The following is a 21,042-nucleotide window of genomic DNA, read 5'->3' as shown; positions in this document are numbered from 1 at the left end:
CCGAACCACAGGGAGGCCTACGATGGAGCGGTAAGGAGAAAGGTTGTAATTTGTCCGCGATCAGCCTCCGTTTGCTTGGCACGGGGTGATTGAGGGGTGGGCACACGGCAAAAGCACCCGGCCGGTTCCCGCGGGGTGTCACCCCAATCGTTTTTGCTGCAATTGCTGTGATCCTCCTCTCCTGCTCGGGGGAACCGGGGTGGGCATCCGGTTGCTTACTCTCCCTCGCTGCAGCAACAGCGCAGGGGAAACCGGGGTAGGCAACCGGTCGCTCTCCTTCCTCGCATCGTCCTTTGCGGGTGAAAGCGGGTTGATCCCTTGGAGCCCAAAGGACAGGGCTTCGCCTCCACAGGTGAACAACCAAAATAAAAAATCTGCCTCATGCTCCACGAAGATGCGCGCGTGTGCCGGCGTGTGTGTGTGTGCATGCTTGTGTGTGTGTGTGTGTGTGTGTGTGTGTGTGTGCCAGCGTGTGTGTGCCTGCGTGTGTGTGTGTGTGTGTGTGTGTATGTGTTATCCACTTCCTGGCAATGTAGGACAGGAGATGTGCACGGCGTGTGGGTGAACGTGCGCGCTCACATGGGGGATTCTCCTGCACGTGCCCATCCCCTGTCTCACATTCCCAGGAAGTGAGTAACAAAAGATGCTTCGCTGGACGCAGTGCTTTGCACTGCTTACACTAGCTCGACCTAAAAAGGGTCAGTTTCCAGTAGACAAATGTGACGTGTCCACCCTACCCACACAAGTGAGGTACCATTTTTATTGCGAGAGTTAGGGAAACACAGAATAGTAGAACAAGTGTTATTACCAATTGTATTTCTCTGCATTTGTGCCTTCCAATTGTAAGACTGTATGTAAAAAAGTAGTCATTTTGAAAAATGCACTCTAATTCACATGCTAGCATGGGTACAAACAAATTCAGAAATGCGCAGATAACCAATGCTTCTAAACTCCATATTTTGCGGAAATACATAGGTTTGCTTGATACCCATTTTTCACTCTTTATATTTTACCAAATGAATTGCTGTATACCCGATACACAATGAAAAACCAATGCAAGGTGCACCACAGTTATTCGCTTCTGGGTACCTCGGGTTCTTGGTGAACCTATAAGCACTATATATACCAGCAACCAGAAGGGTCCAGCGGATGTAATAGTATATTGCTTTCAAAAATCTGCCACAGTTAGAAGTTACAGGTGAAAACGTAGGCACACATGGCAGTATTTTTCAACTAAATTTCAAATTGTTCTTATTTCAACTGTTACTTACTATAGGAAAACCTTGAAGGATCTATACAAATGACACCTTGCTGAATTCAGAATTTTGTCTACGTTTCAGACATGTATAACTCCTGGAAGGAGGTTGAAAGCACACAAAATAGGAAAAATAGGCTATGTCTCAGTAAAAAAGCCAGAACTTTTGAAAAATGTTGTTTTCTGACAAACGTCTGCCTAATCCTGAAAGCTGAGAGGATGGTGATTGCAGCACCACAAACCCTTCGTTGATACCATTTGCAGGGAAAAAAACTGATGCTTTCTTATGCAGCTTTTTTTTTCAATTCTTCCCCCAAAAACGATATGTAACTGTAGTTTGGGTAATTTCTCGGTTCCCTCCAGGGGAATCCACAAACCCTGGGTACCTTTACAATTCCCAGGATGTTGGAAATGAAGGACGATGTGTGGATAACGAATGTTGATAAAAAGATATGGGGGATGAAGCGTAAACTACCCCAAATATGGCTAGCAACGAAGGGGTTAATTAAAACTTTATTAAACATGTTTACAATAATCACTTTTATTAAACATTGCATTGTGTGAATTAGTAAAATATATATTAGATTAATAATATTGGTGATTTTTGGAGAAAGAGGATAGATCTGCTTTAGATATATTTATATATTTGTCCCTTGAGTAGGCCAATAAGCTCCTTTGTTATATTTTTGTTTTGTGAGACTGACAAAGTCAATAAGTCTGCCTAAGTGCGGCCAGGACTGGCAAGATCAACCGCATGCTGCACATACCAGAAGGCTGTGCGTGGCGTAGAGTTCACTGCCAAAGAGGATTGGACGCAGGATCTGGCATTAGGCCATGTATCCAACCCCATACCGTGCACACCCGCTTACCTCTGCGGGGTTGGACGCAGGGTCTGGCCAGAAGGTTGGCTGCCGATAGGGAGTTTAATGAGGACCTTGTCGACAGAATTACACCAAATTTAGCAGAAAGGTAGATTTGGTTACACAGATCACACTTTCAGTTATTTTGAGTAAATCCATTCAGTAGTTTTTAAGAAAATGAAGGAAATCCTATTTGTATATGTTTGAAGTTTGGTTCTGGTGCATAGGCTACTTAAGTGACACTTAACAAAAATGTGGAGTGCAACCCCTGTACCAAAGGAAAGTTAAGTCCATCCACTGTAGGTTTTGCATAAGTCCAATACATAAAAAAGTGTAAACAAAATGTATAAAACATGCTAAATGTAGTGACGCTTAGTAAGAAATTAGCAAGTAGGAGGAAGTGGAAGACACAGCAAAACAGATTGAAGTTTTAAGATAGATTTCAGAGAATAGGACACCATCTAAGTGTAAAAATTCCTGAGGTAAGTGAAAAATCCACCAAATTATAATCTGGGCGGGCCTACTGCCCCAGATAGTGTTTCTGGAATTAACATACCTCAAAATATGAATAAAGACTTCTAGAATGAAAGGTCTTTGCACCTAAATTGAAGAAGGTTTATGACCTGTGTCAGTACTGGAATGGAACTGTGCCCTTTTGAATCCAGGGACAGTTAGAAAATTAGGCAGCTCCTGTGCCTGTAAGGTAGAGTAATGGGAGGTAAGGAAGAGAGACCTCATCCTTGTCCTAGTCCTAAAGTCATGCAATGGACTTAGACTACGGGGCCATACATGGGAAGAAAAATGATATGACCCCATGGGTGAATAAATGTACTAGTAGTAGAAAGTGTTTTGCATAAACAAAGAGAACCCCTATGGTATAGATAGTAGCAGAAACTGTTTTGAGTATGCAAAGGGAGCCCAGCAAGCCAATGATAAGGCTGTACCATATGGGCCACCAGAATGAATGAATTTCTGTGGTATATCCTACAATAGTAATAAAAAAAATTAAAACATAATCCCATGACAGCTTTGTAGTTAAACGCTGGTCTGCCGAAATCATTTGAAAAATAACGCCATCCTGTGAAGTGCTAATTATGCAGGGGTAGCTGGGATTCTGAACAGCTAGATATTTCAATTCATCATCAGAGAGTAATCCCTTGTCACTCCAGTCCCCCAATTTCATACTGGTGTGTATGGTTAATTCCTTCATGGGGTTAGTAGAAACACGTGCATAGCAATTGTGATCTCCTAGCGGTCTCTCTATATCTCCCATGTAGTCCTCCTTTCTCATAAGCACAATGTTAACACCCTTGCCGGCTTCCCATATGATAACCTTGTCATTGTCTCTTAGGGTGTTTATAGCTGATCTTTCGCGTGGGGTGAGGTTGTAGGGACCTGTTTCCTTGTTTCTACGTCCATTTAATGTTGGCACTCGTTTATTGTACTTTGGGCTCAGGAGTCTTTAGCTTAATAATCCGTTTTTTTACAGCGCGGCTATCTGTGCGTGCTCAGGCCCATTTTTACCTTCATTTCACTCAGTGGCATATAAACCAACGTGGGCATGATACTATTACAGGGACAGCATGGTTAGCACTTCATGGGATGGCGTTCTTTTTCAAATGATTTCGGCAGGCCAGAGTTCAACTACAAAGCTGTCATGGGATTATGTTTGAATTTTTTTTATTACTATTGTAGGATATACCACAGAAATTCATTTATTCTGGAGGCCCATATGGTATGGCCTTATCATTGGCTTTCTGGATCCCCTTTGCATACTCAAAACAGTTTCTGCTACTATCAATACCAACGAGCGGGTTCACTTTGTTTATTCAAAACACTTCCTACTATTGGTACCTTCATACTCCCATGGGGTCATATTATTTTTCTTCTCTTACGTGCCCCGTAGTCTCAACTCCATTGCTTGAATTTAGGAATAGGATGAGGTATCTCTTCCTTACTTTCCTTTACTCTACCTTACAGGCACAGGAGCCGCCTCATTTTCGACTGTCCCTGGATTCAGGAGGGCACAGTTCCATTCCCGTCCTGACAGGTCATAAACCTTCTTCAACTTCTGTACCTATCATTCTAGAAGTATTTATTCATATTTTAAGGTATTTTAATTCCAGAAACACTCTATCTGGGGCAGTAGGCCCACCCAGATTATAATTTGGTGGATTTTTCACTTACCTCAGGAATTTTTACACTTAGATGGTGTCCTATTCTCTTAAATCTATCTTAAAACTTCGATCTGTTTTGCTGTGTCTTCCACTTCCTCCTACTTGCTCATTTCTTACTAAGCGTCACTACATTTAGCATGTTTTATACATTTGGTTTACACTTTTTTATGTATTGGACATATGTTAGGTCTGTCCCTGTCTCTTATCCAATATTCTTAGCATCACCAGACCTTCATTTTCATGTGACCCATCTGTGAACAATAATGTATACAATAACTGGATCACTACTTCTTTAGATTCGATTCTCCCTCCCTGTATATCTCGGTCGAAAAGGCAGAATAAAACTGCACCATGGTATACTGAAGAGCTCAGGGAAAAAAAACGTATCTGCAAAAGATTGGAGAGGAAATGGCGTTTGACCTATGATTCCACCGATAAAGCTACCTATAGAGAAGCCATTAGGACCTACAAATCCGCCATAAAAATAACGCAATCAGTCCACTATAATGAGAAGATTACACTGGCTAAATCAAAGCCCAAAGAAATTTACCGAATAGTAAAAACTTTAATAAAACCCTCTTCACATTTGGCAGACAATTGCAACTCACTCTCCAGATGCAATGAGCTGGTCGACTTTTTCTTTCATAAAGTCACCTCTATCTATCTTTCCTTTCCGGACCCAGCCATTGAACCATCTACTCAAAGCCCCGAGGTGGCTTCAGACATAGGAATTCTTCCTCAAAACAAATTAGACCACTTCCCCTTGTTGGATTTAGAAGCACTAGAGACGCTAGTACACCAAATAAAATCTGGATCTCCGTGTGATCCTGCTCCTCCAGGCATGTTGGTTTCAGCCAGTAAAGTTATCCTCCCAACACTCATGGAGTTGTTGAACTCCTCCATCTTGAGTGGGTCGGTACCTTTGGCCTGGAAGCATGCCATGGTACGGGCCTTGTTGAAAAAACCTGCTCTTGATCCGGCCAATTCCAGCAACTACCGTCCGATCTCCTTGCTCCCATGGGCAGGCAAGATCCTCGAGAAATACATCAACATCCTTTTAACCCAGTTTCTCGAGGACAATCATTTGCTTGATGTCTCCCAGACGGGTTTCCGCCCCAAACATGGGACGGAGACCGCCCTGCTGGCTGTGACAGAGGAGGCGAGGCGGATCCTAGATCGGGGAGGATCGGTGGCAGTGATCCTCCTCGATCTGAGTGCCGCTTTTGACACGGTAAATCATAAAATTCTTGTGACCCGTCTCGCCGACCTGGGTGTGTCTGGAGAAGCCCTGGTTTGGTTCAAGTCTTTTTTAACCAACAGAACCTTCCAGGTCTTTGATGGCACTTCTGTCTCGTCAAGCAGGCCTCTGGGGTGTGGAGTACCTCAGGGCTCTTCATTGAGCCCTACCCTCTTCAATGCATACATGAGACCGCTGGCTGGGATTGTCCGTCCGCATGGTATTGACATCATTTCTTATGCGGATGACACCCAGCTAGTGGTCTCCCTTGTGCAGAAGAGTGGCCTCCAACCACTGCCTAATCTAGCAATGTGTTTGGAAGAGGTTAAGAGCTGGATGATGAAGTCCTGTCTGAAGCTCAATGACGATAAGACTGAGCTCATGCTCTTGGGCTCGGCAGCTCCTTCCACTCTGGAGCAGCTGTGGCCTTTGAGCATGGGTGCAGTTCCTGCTCCCAGAGAGAACATTAAAAGTCTGGGGGTATGGTTAGACAAGTCATTGACCTTCAATACACAGGCTACCAAGGTGGCGGCCACCTGCTTTGGCCTCCTTAGGGTGATAAAGAAGATCCTTCCCCTCCTTCCATTTGAGGCCAAGCAAATAGTTATACAGGGCCTTGTTCAATCCCGCCAGGATTTCAATAATGCCCTGTATCTCGGGGCGCCAGAGTACAGCTTGCAAAAACTGCAACAAATCCAAAACTGTGCAGCTCGAGCTATACTTGGTATCCCACGAAGAACATCTATAAAGCCAGGGTTAAAAACTCTGCACTGGCTTCCCATCAGGGAAAGGGTGAAATTCAAGTCTTTATGTGTTGCTCACCAAGCTTTTTGGAAACTGAGTCCAGAAATTAATCACTCTCTGATCTCCCTTTATATACCCAATAAAATGCTTCGGTCATCATCTGCATTTTTGGCCAAGATTCCTAGAATCCAGAGAGCTAGAGCAGGAGGCCGTTCCTTCTCTTATAATGTTTCAAAGCTGTGGAACACTCTCCCCCTGCATCTGAGATCGAACCCCAATCTGCTTAGCTTTCGTAAGCAGCTGAAAACTTTGTTGTTTCAGTAAGCAGAATCTCCCTGTACTCAAAGCACTCTTTTAGTCTTAGCGCCTGGACGCCTCAGGGCAGCTGTAGCGCTTAATAAATCTTCTTTTCATTTCATTTCTTATTCGGTCATAAACTGTCTATGTGGTCTTCCATGTATGACTTTTTAAATGTCAAATGTCTTTCATAGGAATCTTGATAAATAAATCTTTGTCCGGTCAAGTGTTCTCATTCTATGTTGTAATGTATTAATTGTCCATTGTTGTTATTTATGTTGTATTATACACTATATGTGTTATATGTTCCTCAGCCCTGATGAAGTCCACACCAGTTGGACAAAATGCGTTGCCTGTTGTTTTATTGAACAAAAAGAATAAAGAAACAACTTATGTAAAACCTACAGTGGACATACTCAACTTTCCTTTGGTACTTACTGGTGGTGCACTCCACATTTTTGTTAAGTTTGACATTGGTCTTGGAGACTGCTCTTTGGAAACAGCAGGATCAGTGGAGAAGCACACCTTTTGCGCTATAAGACTCACAATGTTGGACTCCTTTGGGAGATTGGTTTGTGGGGACATGCGTAGCAATCAAACAGTGGTGTGCTTGCTCGGCTTGCGTTTTCATACTTAAGTGACACTGTTTATAGCCTCCTAGGTTCTGTTTAACATTTCATTGCTATTGTAAATTTACAGTAGGATGCCAGTCTCGACAACGGGAATGATTCAAGTACATGAATCTCTGAATGATATAATGCTGAAAAGAAATTGCAATTCAAAATGTTGCTTTACCAACTCCAGCCTTGCACTTTACTAAGGAAGAGGACTAGAGTTTTATCACTGAAAGGAGAGTTCAAGATTGTATTCTTAAGACCACTGTGCAAATAAGAAGAGTGCTTACCAAGCACTCTATGCCTAGACATAGTCAAAGATTTGTAAATGTACAATTGTTGCAAAGTATCCCCCTTTTCCTCTTAAAGGTAACCAGGTGTTCTTCTACACCCCAGAAACAAAAATTCAACAAACATGTCCAACATACAATAATTTAGCACATTATAGCATGATAGTTGCATTGCTGTAGTAATATGCCATAGCAAAGTATTATCAATTTGGAAAAAGGCTTAGTTTTGTGTCTTCCACGTTCCGATTTCCTCACCTTGAACAAAGAATGCAAGGGGGGGGATTAGGACCAGTCCCACATAGGGCTATTTTAAACACATCTAATTGTGCTGGCCAATTGCACACCGAAGGGAAGGTCTGTAAATGATATCCAAAGCGTCAGACAGTGAGGCTCAAAGGGATGTCTCTATCATAAGTAACAGTTGTTTAACCTGGGAAGTATTCTGGATCAATAAGGATTTAACCGGATCTGAAAGAGACAGTCTTGACAAAAGGGGGGTAGAGGAGGATCTGGATGCTGCAAATATTGTGTCTGTCTTGGTATTATTTGGCAAAAAACATTCAAGACCTCATCTAAAACAAGTGATGCCACAACAGCATTAGTGCAGTCCCACTAGTCCCCGGGAGGAAAGAAATTGATGGATTGCTAATGATAGACTGGATTAATATCCAACAGAAGCATTGGCACTGGATTCGTAAACCATCTGGGGGCATTCAGCTTCAGAAGTTGACTAACTCTAGAATGCTATGCTCTGTTCTTTTACTTATAGTTCTAATGCAGATGCACACTTCAATGACACCATTAAGCATTTTCTGGGTTTAAAAATGTCACCACAGGACCTCACATTTTCCAGTAGGTGTTTCCTGAGACATGTACATACAAATGGATAAAATGGAAGTATTCCATTATTGAATGAGCATTAGCAAGAATATTGCTGACTGAGTTTGGTCTTTAATCACTCGTTATCTTTATATGATAACTTCAATCTCATAACAAAATCTACACTATTGTCCCTGTTACCATCATAAACATAAGACAATTCTTCAGTCCCCTGGGATGAATTTGAGCAACAAAATATTACACATTAACTGTACAGAGATCACCAAACACAAATGAGGACTTTTAGTTGGTCAGCCAAAACAAATTACTTAATGTATTGTATGTCCTCGAAATCTATTGTGAAACTATGTGCAGCAGAGAGAGTGAACACAAAGAAAATATGAAAAAAATGAATATCCATAGAAGGGAGGCAGGTGGACGACAGCACCAAACAAACGGAAGCACCAGAGACATCAATTCCAGTGCTATCTAACAACTGAGTGGCAACAGTTGGTGACGTGCAATAGAGTCCAGGAAATCCTACGATACTGGTCCCTTTACCGTCAAACCAAAAAAGGGCACTTCTTTCTTCGCCTGGGATAAATTTCAGAAAAAGAAGGTCAAAAGCCCATCAGATGGCGGTCGAGGCATAGGAAAGCAGAGAAATGCTCCTGCTGGACTACTTCAACATTTTAAAACTTTTTTCGGATCTTCAACTTCTAATTAAATGGACAAAAAGGAAAGATGGCAGGCAGAGTATTCTAAATTGCTTAATGGGTGCCATCACAATCTCTGTACATCAACAGCAGCCCGCTGTTAGCTTGGGGGGGGGCAGAAATTAGCTTAATTCCTATAATGGAATAGGAGGGGATAATTGCATGCGTTTAGCACAAATTAATCTGTGAAGCAACAGAGAGGTGCACATTAAGTGAGGGACTGGCAAATGATCTACAAGATCATGTACATCAAGTTGGTACTACATAAATACATTTTACACACATTGCAGATTTTTAGGCCCAGGGAGATTAGGAGATTTGCCCATAATCTCACAATGCTGAATTTAGCACAGAGGCTGGGATCTGAACCTGGGTCACCAGGATCCAAAGGCAGAAGCTCGAGCTGTTAGCCACATCTCCTCCCCTCTTCTACTCTCCCACCTTTCCCCGTTAGTCGCCAACATACTAACATAATGACAAGAATGAACCAAGACATTAACATCTAAAAACGAAGAGAGGAGATTTTTAAACCATTTTTTAAAATACTTCTTCAAAAGAAAATATTTAGATATTCTAGTTTATGTAGTAAATACACCCTCTACCTAAAAAAACTTTAAAATCCTTTTTCACACAATGGTTACAATAGCAAAACATACAAATTTAGCATACCTGATCTAATGAGGTTATTGGCATCAGGGTCTTCTAGCTTAACATCAGAAAAAGAAGCATCTGATGCAACTTTCTTCTGCTCATCTTTTAAACTCTGTGCAATTTGCTGTTTGAGAGAAATAAAAATGGAAACTAGATTAAATATCAACAAACCTGCTCAGTAAGATAGTTAACCCATTAGTTTCAGTTCTATTTCCACACCTTTACACAATATTGTGAAATACTCATCCTTCTCATTTCTACACTTTGACTTCCAAAATTCTAACATCACCTAAGTATATTGCTGCCTTCCAGGCCTTTATTCATGAGATCTGTTAAGGGATGGGACGAAATTCACAAATGTTACTTATACTTGTGAATAAGTTTACTCTTACACTTTTGAGCAACCTAACTACTTTTGTCTAGTCACAATTTACGAGTGTAAATGTACTCAAAAGCGTAGGCTTACTTGTCTTCACTGTCTGAAATAGAGGTGAAGCCAAATTTACGAGTGTAATTTACTACTGCCAAAATTAAGTGTAGGAAGCTGATTCTGTATATACAATACCAAAGTAAGGTATAGTGTGCAAAGAGTCCAGTGGATCCCCAAAGACTTACAGAGGTAAAAGTAGATAATACCTTAATCTCTATTTCTGGTAGTGTGGGCGAGCAGTAAGGCTTCATCAGAGGGTAGTGTTAAGCATTTATTGTACACACTCTGGCAAGAAACAAATTCACACACTCAAAGACTGAACTCTAACCAATTTGTTTTTGTATAAAACATTCCTTAGTTGTATTTTATTCTTAGAACCAAGCAGGCCTTGGCACACTTAAGTATAATAGTATTTTTCAAGAATAATACAGTTGTATGCAATTGTCTTTGTTACATGTTGGTCAAATGTTCAGAAACAGTTGAAAATAGTGTGCAGTTACTTTGTAATATCTTTGTGATTACTTTTCAGATTACTTTTCTTACTCAGTGTGGTATGTCTAGATACCACACTGGGACATTTCCTAGACAAGGGTAAGTAATTCAGTTTATCATTAAAAAACACTTGTTTGAGTTTTCATACAATTTTCAACTCTGCACTTAAAACTTTTTTCACAGAAAAGCAGTCATTGCAATCCTATGGGAGAAAATGAAGTTATCATTTTAAAGGTAAGCACTCTGTCTTGGGAGTTGAGTTTCTGGGGTTAGAACAAGGGTTCCCCCAGAGTCAAGGATGCACTCAAAGAACACCCTCAGCAGCACTATGACGGCCGGGCGCATAGTGCTGAGGCCCAATGCTATCCAATAGGGGATAGGGGGCCTCCAGTTGGTGCCTGCTCATGGGCAGGCCACAGGGTTGAGGGAGCAAAGCTCCTAGGGTTAAGCTCAGGGCAAAGGGGGAATCAGAGTAAGCACACAAGGTGCACTCACAGCAGCACTGGGGTGGCCGGGTGCACAGTGCTGATTTGTCATTGGGTGCATGTCGTTTTCAATGGGAGATGCTGGTTTGGAATTTTGGCAGAAGGCTCAGTCCAGGAAGTCTTACGGAGGAACCAACATCTGGGCAGGTCAGTTGGAGGGCTCAGGGACGTAGGTGCACCTCAGGTTGGGGGGTCCCCGTGCAGAGGCTGCAGGCGAGGTTGGGGAGTCCTAGAGAGGTCAACCCACAGTAGACTCAGACTCTGGAGCGCTGGGGGACCTCACTGGGACCGGTGGGCCACTCTGACTCGGGCGGTAGGTGACGGGTGCAGTGGCGGTTACAGGCGTCCGGTTTCTTTGTCTTCAGAAGGCTCAGAGTTTTCCTTTGGGGATTCTTTTGAACAGAGATGCTGTTCACAGGAGGTCTGGTCTTTGTTGAAGGCAGTCAGTCTTCCCAGGGGTTCTGGAGGTGGCTGGCTGCAGGACAAGGCAACTTTTGGCGCATGATCTCTGGAAACTGCAGATGGGCCGGTAGGGCAGGGGCCGAGTCACTTCTTCTCTGCAGTCTCCTCTGCTGTGCGTCTTCTTTCGTCCTTCTTCGTAGGTTGGGGGCCTCGGTCTTCTGGGTTCAGGACTACCCCTAAATACTATATTTAGGGGGCAAATTTGGGGTCTCGAGGTAGTAGCCAAAGGGCTCCTCACCTTAGGGTGATTAAACCCTTGGGGCGCCCACCCACTTGGGGGAGTGGGCACAATCCTTTATACTGACTAGAGAGTGCCTGCCATCTGCAAGATGGCGGGCACTGAAGAGTTGCCTTCACCTTGCCTCCCCCACCTGAGGGGTGGGGTTGGCAGAGGTGGGCACACCTTCTGGGTTGCTCTAACTTTTACCGCCTGTCTTCCTGACAAAAAAGGGGGTGAGACAGGAAGGGGGCCTGCTCCTGATACCATGAGATGCTGGGAGTTGCATTGCAAAGATGGCAAGGCATTTGAAGCTCCCCTGCCACAGATGGCTCTTCCTGACCAGTGGGAGGTGTGAACACCTCTGCCCAGGAAAGGCTTTATTTCTGGGCTCAGGGAGAGAAGGCTCTCAATCCAGGGGTCCAGAAACTTGTCTCTTGGTGGCAGGGTGGTGTTTACCAGTCAGAGAACCCACCAGAGGCTGGTAGTTTTTCAGGGGATATCTCTAAGATGCCCTCTGAGTGCATTGTATAATAAATCCCACACTGGCATCAGTGTGGGTTTATTATGCTGACAAGTTTGCTACCACACTTCCCAGAATTCAGTCAAATTATTATTATGTAGTGGAGTTCGTAATAACAAACTCCCACTTACAATGTTTAAGAATGGAGTTAGACACTGTAGGGGGTATAGTGTTCATTCAACTGTACCCTCGCCAGTGGTATAGTGCACCCAGCTAGATGGGTGTCTTACCCATACCATAGGCAGTGGGTTGCAGGCATGGCACACAGGTATGTGTGCCATGTCAACTCTTCACATTTTGTGCCCCAAAACACGCAGCCTGCAATGGCCTTCCCTGGTCACAGTGCCAATGGTATCCATGGTACCTTTAACAAGGGGCTTACATGTGGCCAGAGGTGCCAATTGGGGGTATAAAGGTACAGTTTTTGCAAAGAACACAGGCCCTGGGAACCTGATTGGCAGGGACCCAGGGCATATCAAGTCAAAGTGCATCAGAAATCTGGCAAAAAGTGTGGGGGGAGGGGTTACTGCAACAGAAACCGAGCTTCCTACAACAAGCAATAGTAAGTCCAGCACCATACAGTCAACCACTGATATTGCAACACCTTCCCATAGAAAAGGCAGGGAATTAAAATAGCACTCCTTTGGAAATAATGTTAAATTAAGTTATTTTCGACTTTTTAAATAAAATGTATAATTAATGTAATGTTAAAAAATGTAAACATAATTACAATAATTTTATGATAATAATTTAATAACCTTTTTTAATTAAAAAATGCATTTAACATTTTTTTAAATAAAATGATTAAATTCTTTTAAATAACCCTTTGTAATTGTTAATACACAGTAAATAAACGTTTAACTTCACAAAGGGGATTTTCTAATAAATCATTTAAAAATATTAATTTAATATATTTAAATGAAATATTTAATTCAATATTAAGTTAACAGTGCTGTAGCATATTTTAATTGTGTCCTACATATAAAATAAACATACATTAACTCACAAAAATATTTAGCCCCTTCGCTGCTAGGCCTTTTCCGCCCGTGTGCTAAGCCTTTTTTTGGCTATTTGGGGTAGTTTGCGCTAAAGCCCCTGTAACTTTTAGACCACATAAGGTATCCACGCCAAATTTGCGTCCTTTTCTTCCAACATCATGGGGATTCTAAAGGTACCCAGGTACGCAGATTCCAGAACTTTTCCAACACAGAAATTAGAGAAAAAAAGTGATTTTTTCAGCTGAATTTGAGGTTTGCAGGAGATTCTGGGTAGGTAAACATTGGGGGACCCACGCAAGCCATACCGTGCTAGACTCCCCGGGGTGTCTAGTTTTCAGAAATGTCTGGGTTTGGTAGATTTCCCAAGAAGGCCCCCGAGCCTGGGGCCAAAAACCCAGGTGACTCCCCTTGCAAAACCAGGTTGTTTTGTGATGTCTCCTCAATACGTTTTGGGCCCTTGCCTATCACGGCGATTTGGGGCACCCACATAAGTGAGGGTACCATTTTGATCAGGAGACCTGGGGGAACGCTGGGTGGTAGGAAATTTGTAGATCTACTCATATTACAGAACTTTCCACCACAGGAAAATGTTTTTTTTTTTTTTTTACAAAGTTTGAGGTTTGCAAGGGATTCTGGGTAACAGAACCTGGTGAAAGCCAGACAAGTTACCCTATCCTGGATTCCCTTGGTTGTCTAGTTTTCAAAAATGTATAGGTTTGCTAGGTTTCCATAGGTGCCGGTAGAGCTAGGGTTAAAAATCTACAGCTAGGCTCTTTGCAAAAAAAGAGTCAGTTTTCAGTTTGAAAATGTGGTGTGTCCACGTTGCGTTTTGGGCCGTTTCCTGTCACGGGCACTAGGCATACCCACAAAGGTGAGGTACCTTTTTTTCAAAAGACTTTGGGGAATGCAGGGTGCAAGGAATTTTGTGGATCCACGCACATTCCAGAACTTTCCACCACAGAAATGTGAGGAAAATGTGTTGTTTTTTTTTATAAGTTTTAAGTTTGCAAGGGATTCTGCGTAACAGAACCTGGTGAGAGCCAGACAAGTTACCCCATCCTGGATTCCCCTGGGAGTCTACTTTTCACAAATGTATAGGTTAGTTAGGCTTCCCTAGGAGCCGGCAGAGCTATGGTTCAAAACCTACAGCTAGGCACTTAGCAAACAAAGGGTCAGTATTCACTGTAAAAATGTGGTGTGTCCACGTTATGGCTTGGGCCGTTTCCTGTCGCGGGTACTATGCCTACCCACACAAGTGAGTTATCATTTTTATCGGAAGACTTTGGGGAATGCGGGGTGGGTGAAATTTTGTGGATCTGCGCAGATTACAGAACTTTCCATCACAGAAATGTGAGGAAAATGTGTTTTTTTTTTTTAAACAAAGCTGGAGGTTTGCAAGGGATTCTGGGTAACAGAACCGAGTGAGAGTCACACAAGTCACCACATCCTGGATTCCCTTGGGGGTCTATTTTTCCAAAATGTATAGGTTTGCTAGATTTCCTTGGATGCCAGCTGCGCTAGGACCCAAAATCCAGAGGTAGGCACATTCCACAAAAAAGTCTGTGCCTAGTGGGCTTTCTGCTGGCCTGGGAGAAGGGAAGGCGCAGGTCAAAAATGGGATGAAGGCCTTTATCCTTCTTTGGCATCAGGAAGTAGCAGGAATAACAACAATGACCCACTTACGATGCAAGTACCCTCTCGATAGCCCCTTTGGCCAAAAGTACTTGCACTTACTGCCATGAGACAGACGGATGGTCCTCCATCAGTCGATCCTGGGATGGTGGAAAGTGCGAACGAGTGGCCTGAAAGGGTAGGACATGCCTTTCCTGGACAATCTGCAGGATCCACCTGTCCGATGGTATGGCTTGCCAGCCTGGTAAAAGGCAGACTTACCGGACCCAGCGCTATCGAGGCTCTCGCCGTTAGGGGAACGGCTGTGGGGACCACTCTGCCATTACAATCGTCGTGAGGGGAACGGCTGGAAACTACATCCCCCAGGTGCCCCAGGGACCACCGGCGCACCGGTGACGTTCCAGGCTGCGCCCGGAGGCACTACAAAGCAGAGGAACGCCTCCCGCCACGCGGGCCGCGCGCCGGGCGAAGCTCGGGCCAAGGGCGGGCCCGTTTGAGCCGGTTCGAGACCGGACAAGACCGGGCTGGACCCATTCTCTAACATCTGGCCTGAAAATCGGATGCAACAAGTTGCCTGGTAAGTCCACTATTTGATCTTACCAACAGGGGCTTTGAACTGTGTTCCAACTTTTAGAGATGGCGATGGGTACCACCAAGGACAAGTCGAATTTGAAAAGTGGGGGCATGTTGGGAACATTGGACTATTTTTTTACCAAAGCATCAAACGTCCTTGAGCAGGAAATTGCAGTCGCAGAACGGCGGCTATCGATGGGCACACTTGTCCGCTCTCCCCAGCCGGGGGCTGCTTTTCTAACCGTTAACACATCCGTACAGAGCCCGGCTCGTACCATTTCTCCCCTCCTCAGGGTGTCAAACTCTCTGGAAACCTCTCAGGTACTCCTGGTAATAGACCCAAAGTCACCAGTTGAGTCTCTACACCCGAAAACGAGGTCAATGACTGCCCATCTGTCAAGGAGAAAGGATATTTCACCTAAGACCAAAAGAGCAGCTAAAAAGAAACGAGATACGGGTAATTGTATGAAAAAGCCCCCCATCAAATTAAGAAGAAGAAGGCTTGAGGAATAGGACTCTAAAACTCTGGGTCCATGTGAAGTCGGAGAAGAAGCACATATTGATGTGGATCTCATGACCGGTGATCCACAGAATGCTCAAGTCCCCACAACGAACAATGACTTTTGGACTAAAGTGGGGGCTGTGTTCTCGGATCTTTTGTCCCCTCTTATTATGAGACTAGCAGCAATTGAAGCTAATTTATTCTCGCTATCTAACGCTTCTAATCAATCCAAGGGGGTGGCAGGAATTCAAAAGAGGGCTGGTGATACATCCTTCCTACGATTCCTATTGTCTTGCCTGGAGATGGCCTGGCTGGGCTGGTTTCACGAGACTCCGGCGCCAAACTGCCAGGCCAGGAGGACAGGTCAGTGGGGGTAGGGACAAGGGGGTGTGTAGCTGCTGCTCCCAATGCCAGCCAGGACCCAAATCCTCGGCCAAAACCCGCACCAAGTAAGGCCACTAACGCTCTCCCACATTTACAACGTCCAGGTAAACCAAAGCCCCTTCAGATCAATCTTCCACCAGATTCCAAACCCTATGTGGTGGTTTTATCAGGGGTCCCTGTACTGACCAACGAGAAAGAGGAGTCGTATACCTCTCTTAAGACCAAAGGTTACAGACTGGCTCAATAAATATAGGCCGTTGCCACCAACCGTAACCAGTGAAATATTACTTGTTCTAAGGGTTTCTTGGTTGGGCAATAGGGTTAAGGATCTAAATGGGGATTGCGTGCTAACTAATTTCAGAGACACACGGACGGTGTCTCACATCTGCCAATGGGGTCAGTCTAGTACAAATACAGCCATACAGAAGCTCCCTTTGTCATACTTTTATCCCCAGGGGAATACTGGCAACAGCCAGAGCACTGAGCAACCCTGGATTCAGGTGAAGGGCAGAAGCGGTCCGGGGTGGCATAGAGACCTTCCAGGCCCACCGGTCTTAAGCCTACAAAATAGGTTTAGCAGCCTAGACCAGGTGGACTGACGGTGGCCCAATCAGGGGACCTCAGAGGGGGCAGTGCTTGACATTGCTATGGCCGATACGACTCTGGCTGGTTTCCCGGGTAAAAGGAAAATAGATAGCTCTAGCATACAAAGGATGGTGGGCGGATGTGGGAAGTCTACACCAACACTATTGCTCACTAATAGTAGCCCCACGGGTAGATACAACAAGCCCTGCGTTTCTGCAGTTGAGGTTATTAATATATCCCCATCTTCAGAGTACCCAGGGGTGGGGATTAACAGGGAAAGCATGAACTCACATAGGGAAGATGCTGAGGGCCCTAGGCCGAATTCACTTAAAATACTATCATGGAATCTGGCCGGGCTCCCTAGCAAATTGACCTGCCCTGATTGGGGCTCTTTTGTGGACAAAAGCAATGTCTGTCTCTTTCAAGAGACATGGGCACGTACTGAGTTACACCGTACAGGCTTTGCTACATTTTCGGTTCCGCCTGTCTGGGGCGGGAGAGGTCCGTCTGGGGGCCTCACTATATGGGTTGGTACTCACCTTGGATGTACAATCAAGGTTTTGAACACCAACTCGATAGACATACAGTGTGTGGTCCTTACCTGGCCAGACACATCAAAACTTGCACTAATCAATGTATATTCTAGCCCCGTAAGTCCAACTAGTGAGTCCAGTACCATTGAGGATCTTTTCCTCTTCATTCCAACAATTCCGACCGGTACTCGACTGTTGGTGGGCGGTGATCTGAACTGTCACTATGAACCCCTTAAAGGTTTAAAAGATGATGCACTTAATGCTGAGGACGAGCACTGGTCCATGCCTGCAATCCAGGCTCCCTCACCAAAGGCTTGGACCCCGCTAACCATTCAAATTTTGTCACTTACTTTAAACTATTCCCTACGGGCTTGTAATGGTCGTACTCCCGATACCCCAGCAAAATATACTTATAATAAACCGGGACAGATGTCTCTTCTTGATTAGATACTGGTGGAAACAAGGCTGTGGCCCTTGGTCATTGATTTTAACATTGTCACAAGAGCAGATAGTGATCATAATGCTCTTATTTTAAAATTGGGTTTACCCTATAGCTGTGGAAGTGATGTTGCATCTACTGAAGGGAATGACAGCAATCTCACTGTCTCTAATGATAGACGCAGAGTTAGCTGGCGTAAACTAGTTGATCATCCGGAATTATTAGGGAATCTTTATAATTCAATTCTTCCCATGTTCAGTGAGCTCGCAACACTAACCGGCCAATCTCTATCCCAAAATTAGCTACCTCAACTAGAGGAACTTAATAATAGGGTTTCTTTGACTCTGGCCGAGCTACTGAATCCACGGGTAACTGGGAGGATCAAAAGGGCTTCACACTGCTCCTGGTATAAGCCAGCCTGCAGGCGGGCAAAACAAGAGCTTTTGTTGGCCATTAAGGATAACGACAGAACTAGAATTAAAACTAAGAGGGTAGATTATAAGAGGACAGTTAAATGCGCCAAGGAAGAATGGGATCACGAAAAATGGTCCAGTATTTCGTTGGCACTTGAGGCTAAGGATTTCCGCAAATTCTGGAACATAGTAAATAACGGTACTGGTAAACTGAAATCAGCTATCGAACCGAACATAGCCCCTGAATCCTGGGAAGGTCATTATCGGGTTTTATATTCTCCCGAGGGTCTCATTAACCACACAGTAGACTCAGCGGTCAAGGTCGCTGTATTATCCCACCATGAGACGACTGAGTTCACTGTGCAAGAAGTTTGTAATGCCATCTCCAAACTTGCCTCTTGGAAAGCCCCAGGCCTGGACAAACTTCCTGGGGATCTCTTTAGGCAGGAGCCGGGAATCTGGGGCCCTTACTTTCAGATCATGCTCACCGCGATTCGGAGAGGCATGTCGGTCCCCTGTAATTGGCTGGGCGCAGAGATAGTGCCCATATTTAACAAGCATTAGAAATGCAATCGGGCTCGGATTTATTTGAGTTTGAGCTAATGCCATTGTAAATGCCAATGTATTGTTGCTATGTGTTATGGAGTGTGTTCATGTGGTGTGTACTGCCAGTAATCTCCTTGTGAGTGTGCGAATATTGCACCACTTGCCTGTGATGTCCTTCTTGTGAGTGTGAGAAGCTTGCACCTCTGCTGCCTGTGGTCTCCTTGTGAGTGTATGCACTGTCATCGCTAGCCTGTAGATATGCACCGTCATCGCTAGCCTGTAGATATGCATTGGCATCACTAGCCTGTGGGTATGCACCGTCATCGCTAGCCTGTAGATATGCACTGTCATTGCTATCCTGTAGATATGCGCTGTCGTCGCTAGCCTGTAGATATGCATTATCATAGCTAGCCTGTAGATATGCACTGTCATCGCTAGCCTGTAGATCTGCACTGTCATTGCTAGCCTGTAGATATGCATTGGCTTCACTAGCCTGTAGATATGCACCGTCATCGCTAGCCTGTAAATATGCACTGTCATTGCTAACCTGTAGATATGCATTTGCTTCACTAGCCTGTAGTTATGCACTGTCATCGCTAGCCTGTAGATATGCGCTGTCATCGCTAGCCTGTAGATATGCGCTGTCATCGCTAGCCTGTAGATATGCACTGTCATCGCTAGCCTAGCTAGATATGCATTGGCTTCACTAGCCTGTAGGTATGCACCGTCATCGCTAGCCTGTAGATATACACTGTCATCGCTAGCCTGTAGATATGCGCTGTCATTGCTATCCTGTATATATGCGCTGTCGTCGCTAGCCTCTTAGATATGCATTATCATCGCTAGCCTGTAGATATGCATTATCATCGCTAGCCTGTAGATATGCACTGTCATCGCTAGCCTGTAGATATGCTCTGTCATCGCTAGCATGTAGATATGCACTGTCATCGCTAGCCTGTAGATATGCATTGGCTTCACTAGCCTGTAGATATGCACCGTCATCGCTAGTCAGTAGATATGCCATGTCATCGCTAACCTGTAGATATGCATTGGCTTCACTGGCCTGTAGTTATGCACTGTCATCGCTAGCCTGTAGATATGCGCTGTCATCGCTAGCCTGTAGATATGCTCTGTCATCGCTAGCCTGTAGATATGCTCTGTCATCGCTAGCCTGTAGATATGCATTGGCTTCACTAGCCTGTAGATATGCACTGTCATCGCTAGCCTGTAGATATGCTCTGTCATCGCTAGCCTGTAGATATGCTCTGTCATCGCTAGCCTGTAGATATGCACTGTTATTGCTAGCCTGTAGATATGCATTGGCTTCGCTAGCCTGTAGATATGCACTGTCATCGCTAGCCTGTAGATATGCTCTGTCATCGCTAGCCTGTAGATATGCATTGGCTTCACTAGCCTGTAGTTATGCACGGTCATCGCTAGCCTGTAGATATGCTCTGTCATCGCTAGCCTGTAGATATGCACTGTCATCGCTAGCCTGTAGATATGCACTGTCATCGCTAGCCTGTAGATATGCACTGTCATCGCTAGCCTGTAGATATGCACTGTCATCGCTAGCCTGTAGATATGCATTGGCAACAAAAGCCTGTAGATATGCACTGTCATCGCTAGCCTGTAGATATGCACTGTCATTGCTAGCCTGTAGATATGCTCTGTCATTGCTAGCCTGTAGATATGCACTGTCATCGCTAGCCTGTAGATATGCATTGGCTTCACTAGCCTGTAGATATGCATTGGCTTCACTAGCCTGTAGATATGCACTGTCATCGCTAGCCTGTAGCTATGCACTGTCATCGCTAGCCTGTAGATATGCTCTGTCATCGCTAGCCTGTAGATATGCACTGTCATCGCTAGCCTGTAGATATGCACTGACTTCGCTAGCCTGTAGATATGCACTGTCATCGCTAGCCTGTAGATATGCTCTGTCATTGCTAGCCTGTAGATATGCACTGTCACCGCTAGCCTGTAGATATGCATTGGCTTCAGTAGCCTGTAGATATGCACTGTCATCGCTAGCCTGTAGATATGCACTGTCATCGCTAGCCTGTAGATATGCTCTGTCATCGCTAGCCTGTAGATATGCTCTGTCATCGCTAGCCTGTAGATATGCACTGTCATCGCCAGCCTAGCTAGATATGCATTGGCTTCAC

General features: G+C 44.5%; 1 protein-coding gene across 1 annotated transcript in view; it reads right to left on the bottom strand.

Annotated features, from left to right (window-relative positions):
• The window catches only part of COG3 (component of oligomeric golgi complex 3), a 450,848-nt gene that overhangs the window by 138,850 nt on the left and 290,956 nt on the right, over nt 1-21,042 (bottom strand). The window contains exon 14 of the mRNA XM_078657314.1: nt 9,679-9,784. Within this exon, the coding sequence (XP_078513440.1) occupies nt 9,679-9,784 (106 nt within the window). The remainder of the gene's footprint in view (nt 1-9,678; nt 9,785-21,042) is intronic.

The sequence above is a fragment of the Lissotriton helveticus genome, chromosome 8 (assembly GCF_964261635.1).
Source record: "Lissotriton helveticus chromosome 8, aLisHel1.1, whole genome shotgun sequence".
Classification (NCBI taxonomy): domain Eukaryota; kingdom Metazoa; phylum Chordata; class Amphibia; order Caudata; family Salamandridae; genus Lissotriton; species Lissotriton helveticus.
Note: the sequence above shows the minus strand (reverse complement) of the source record. Positions and strands in the feature narration are given on the sequence as shown.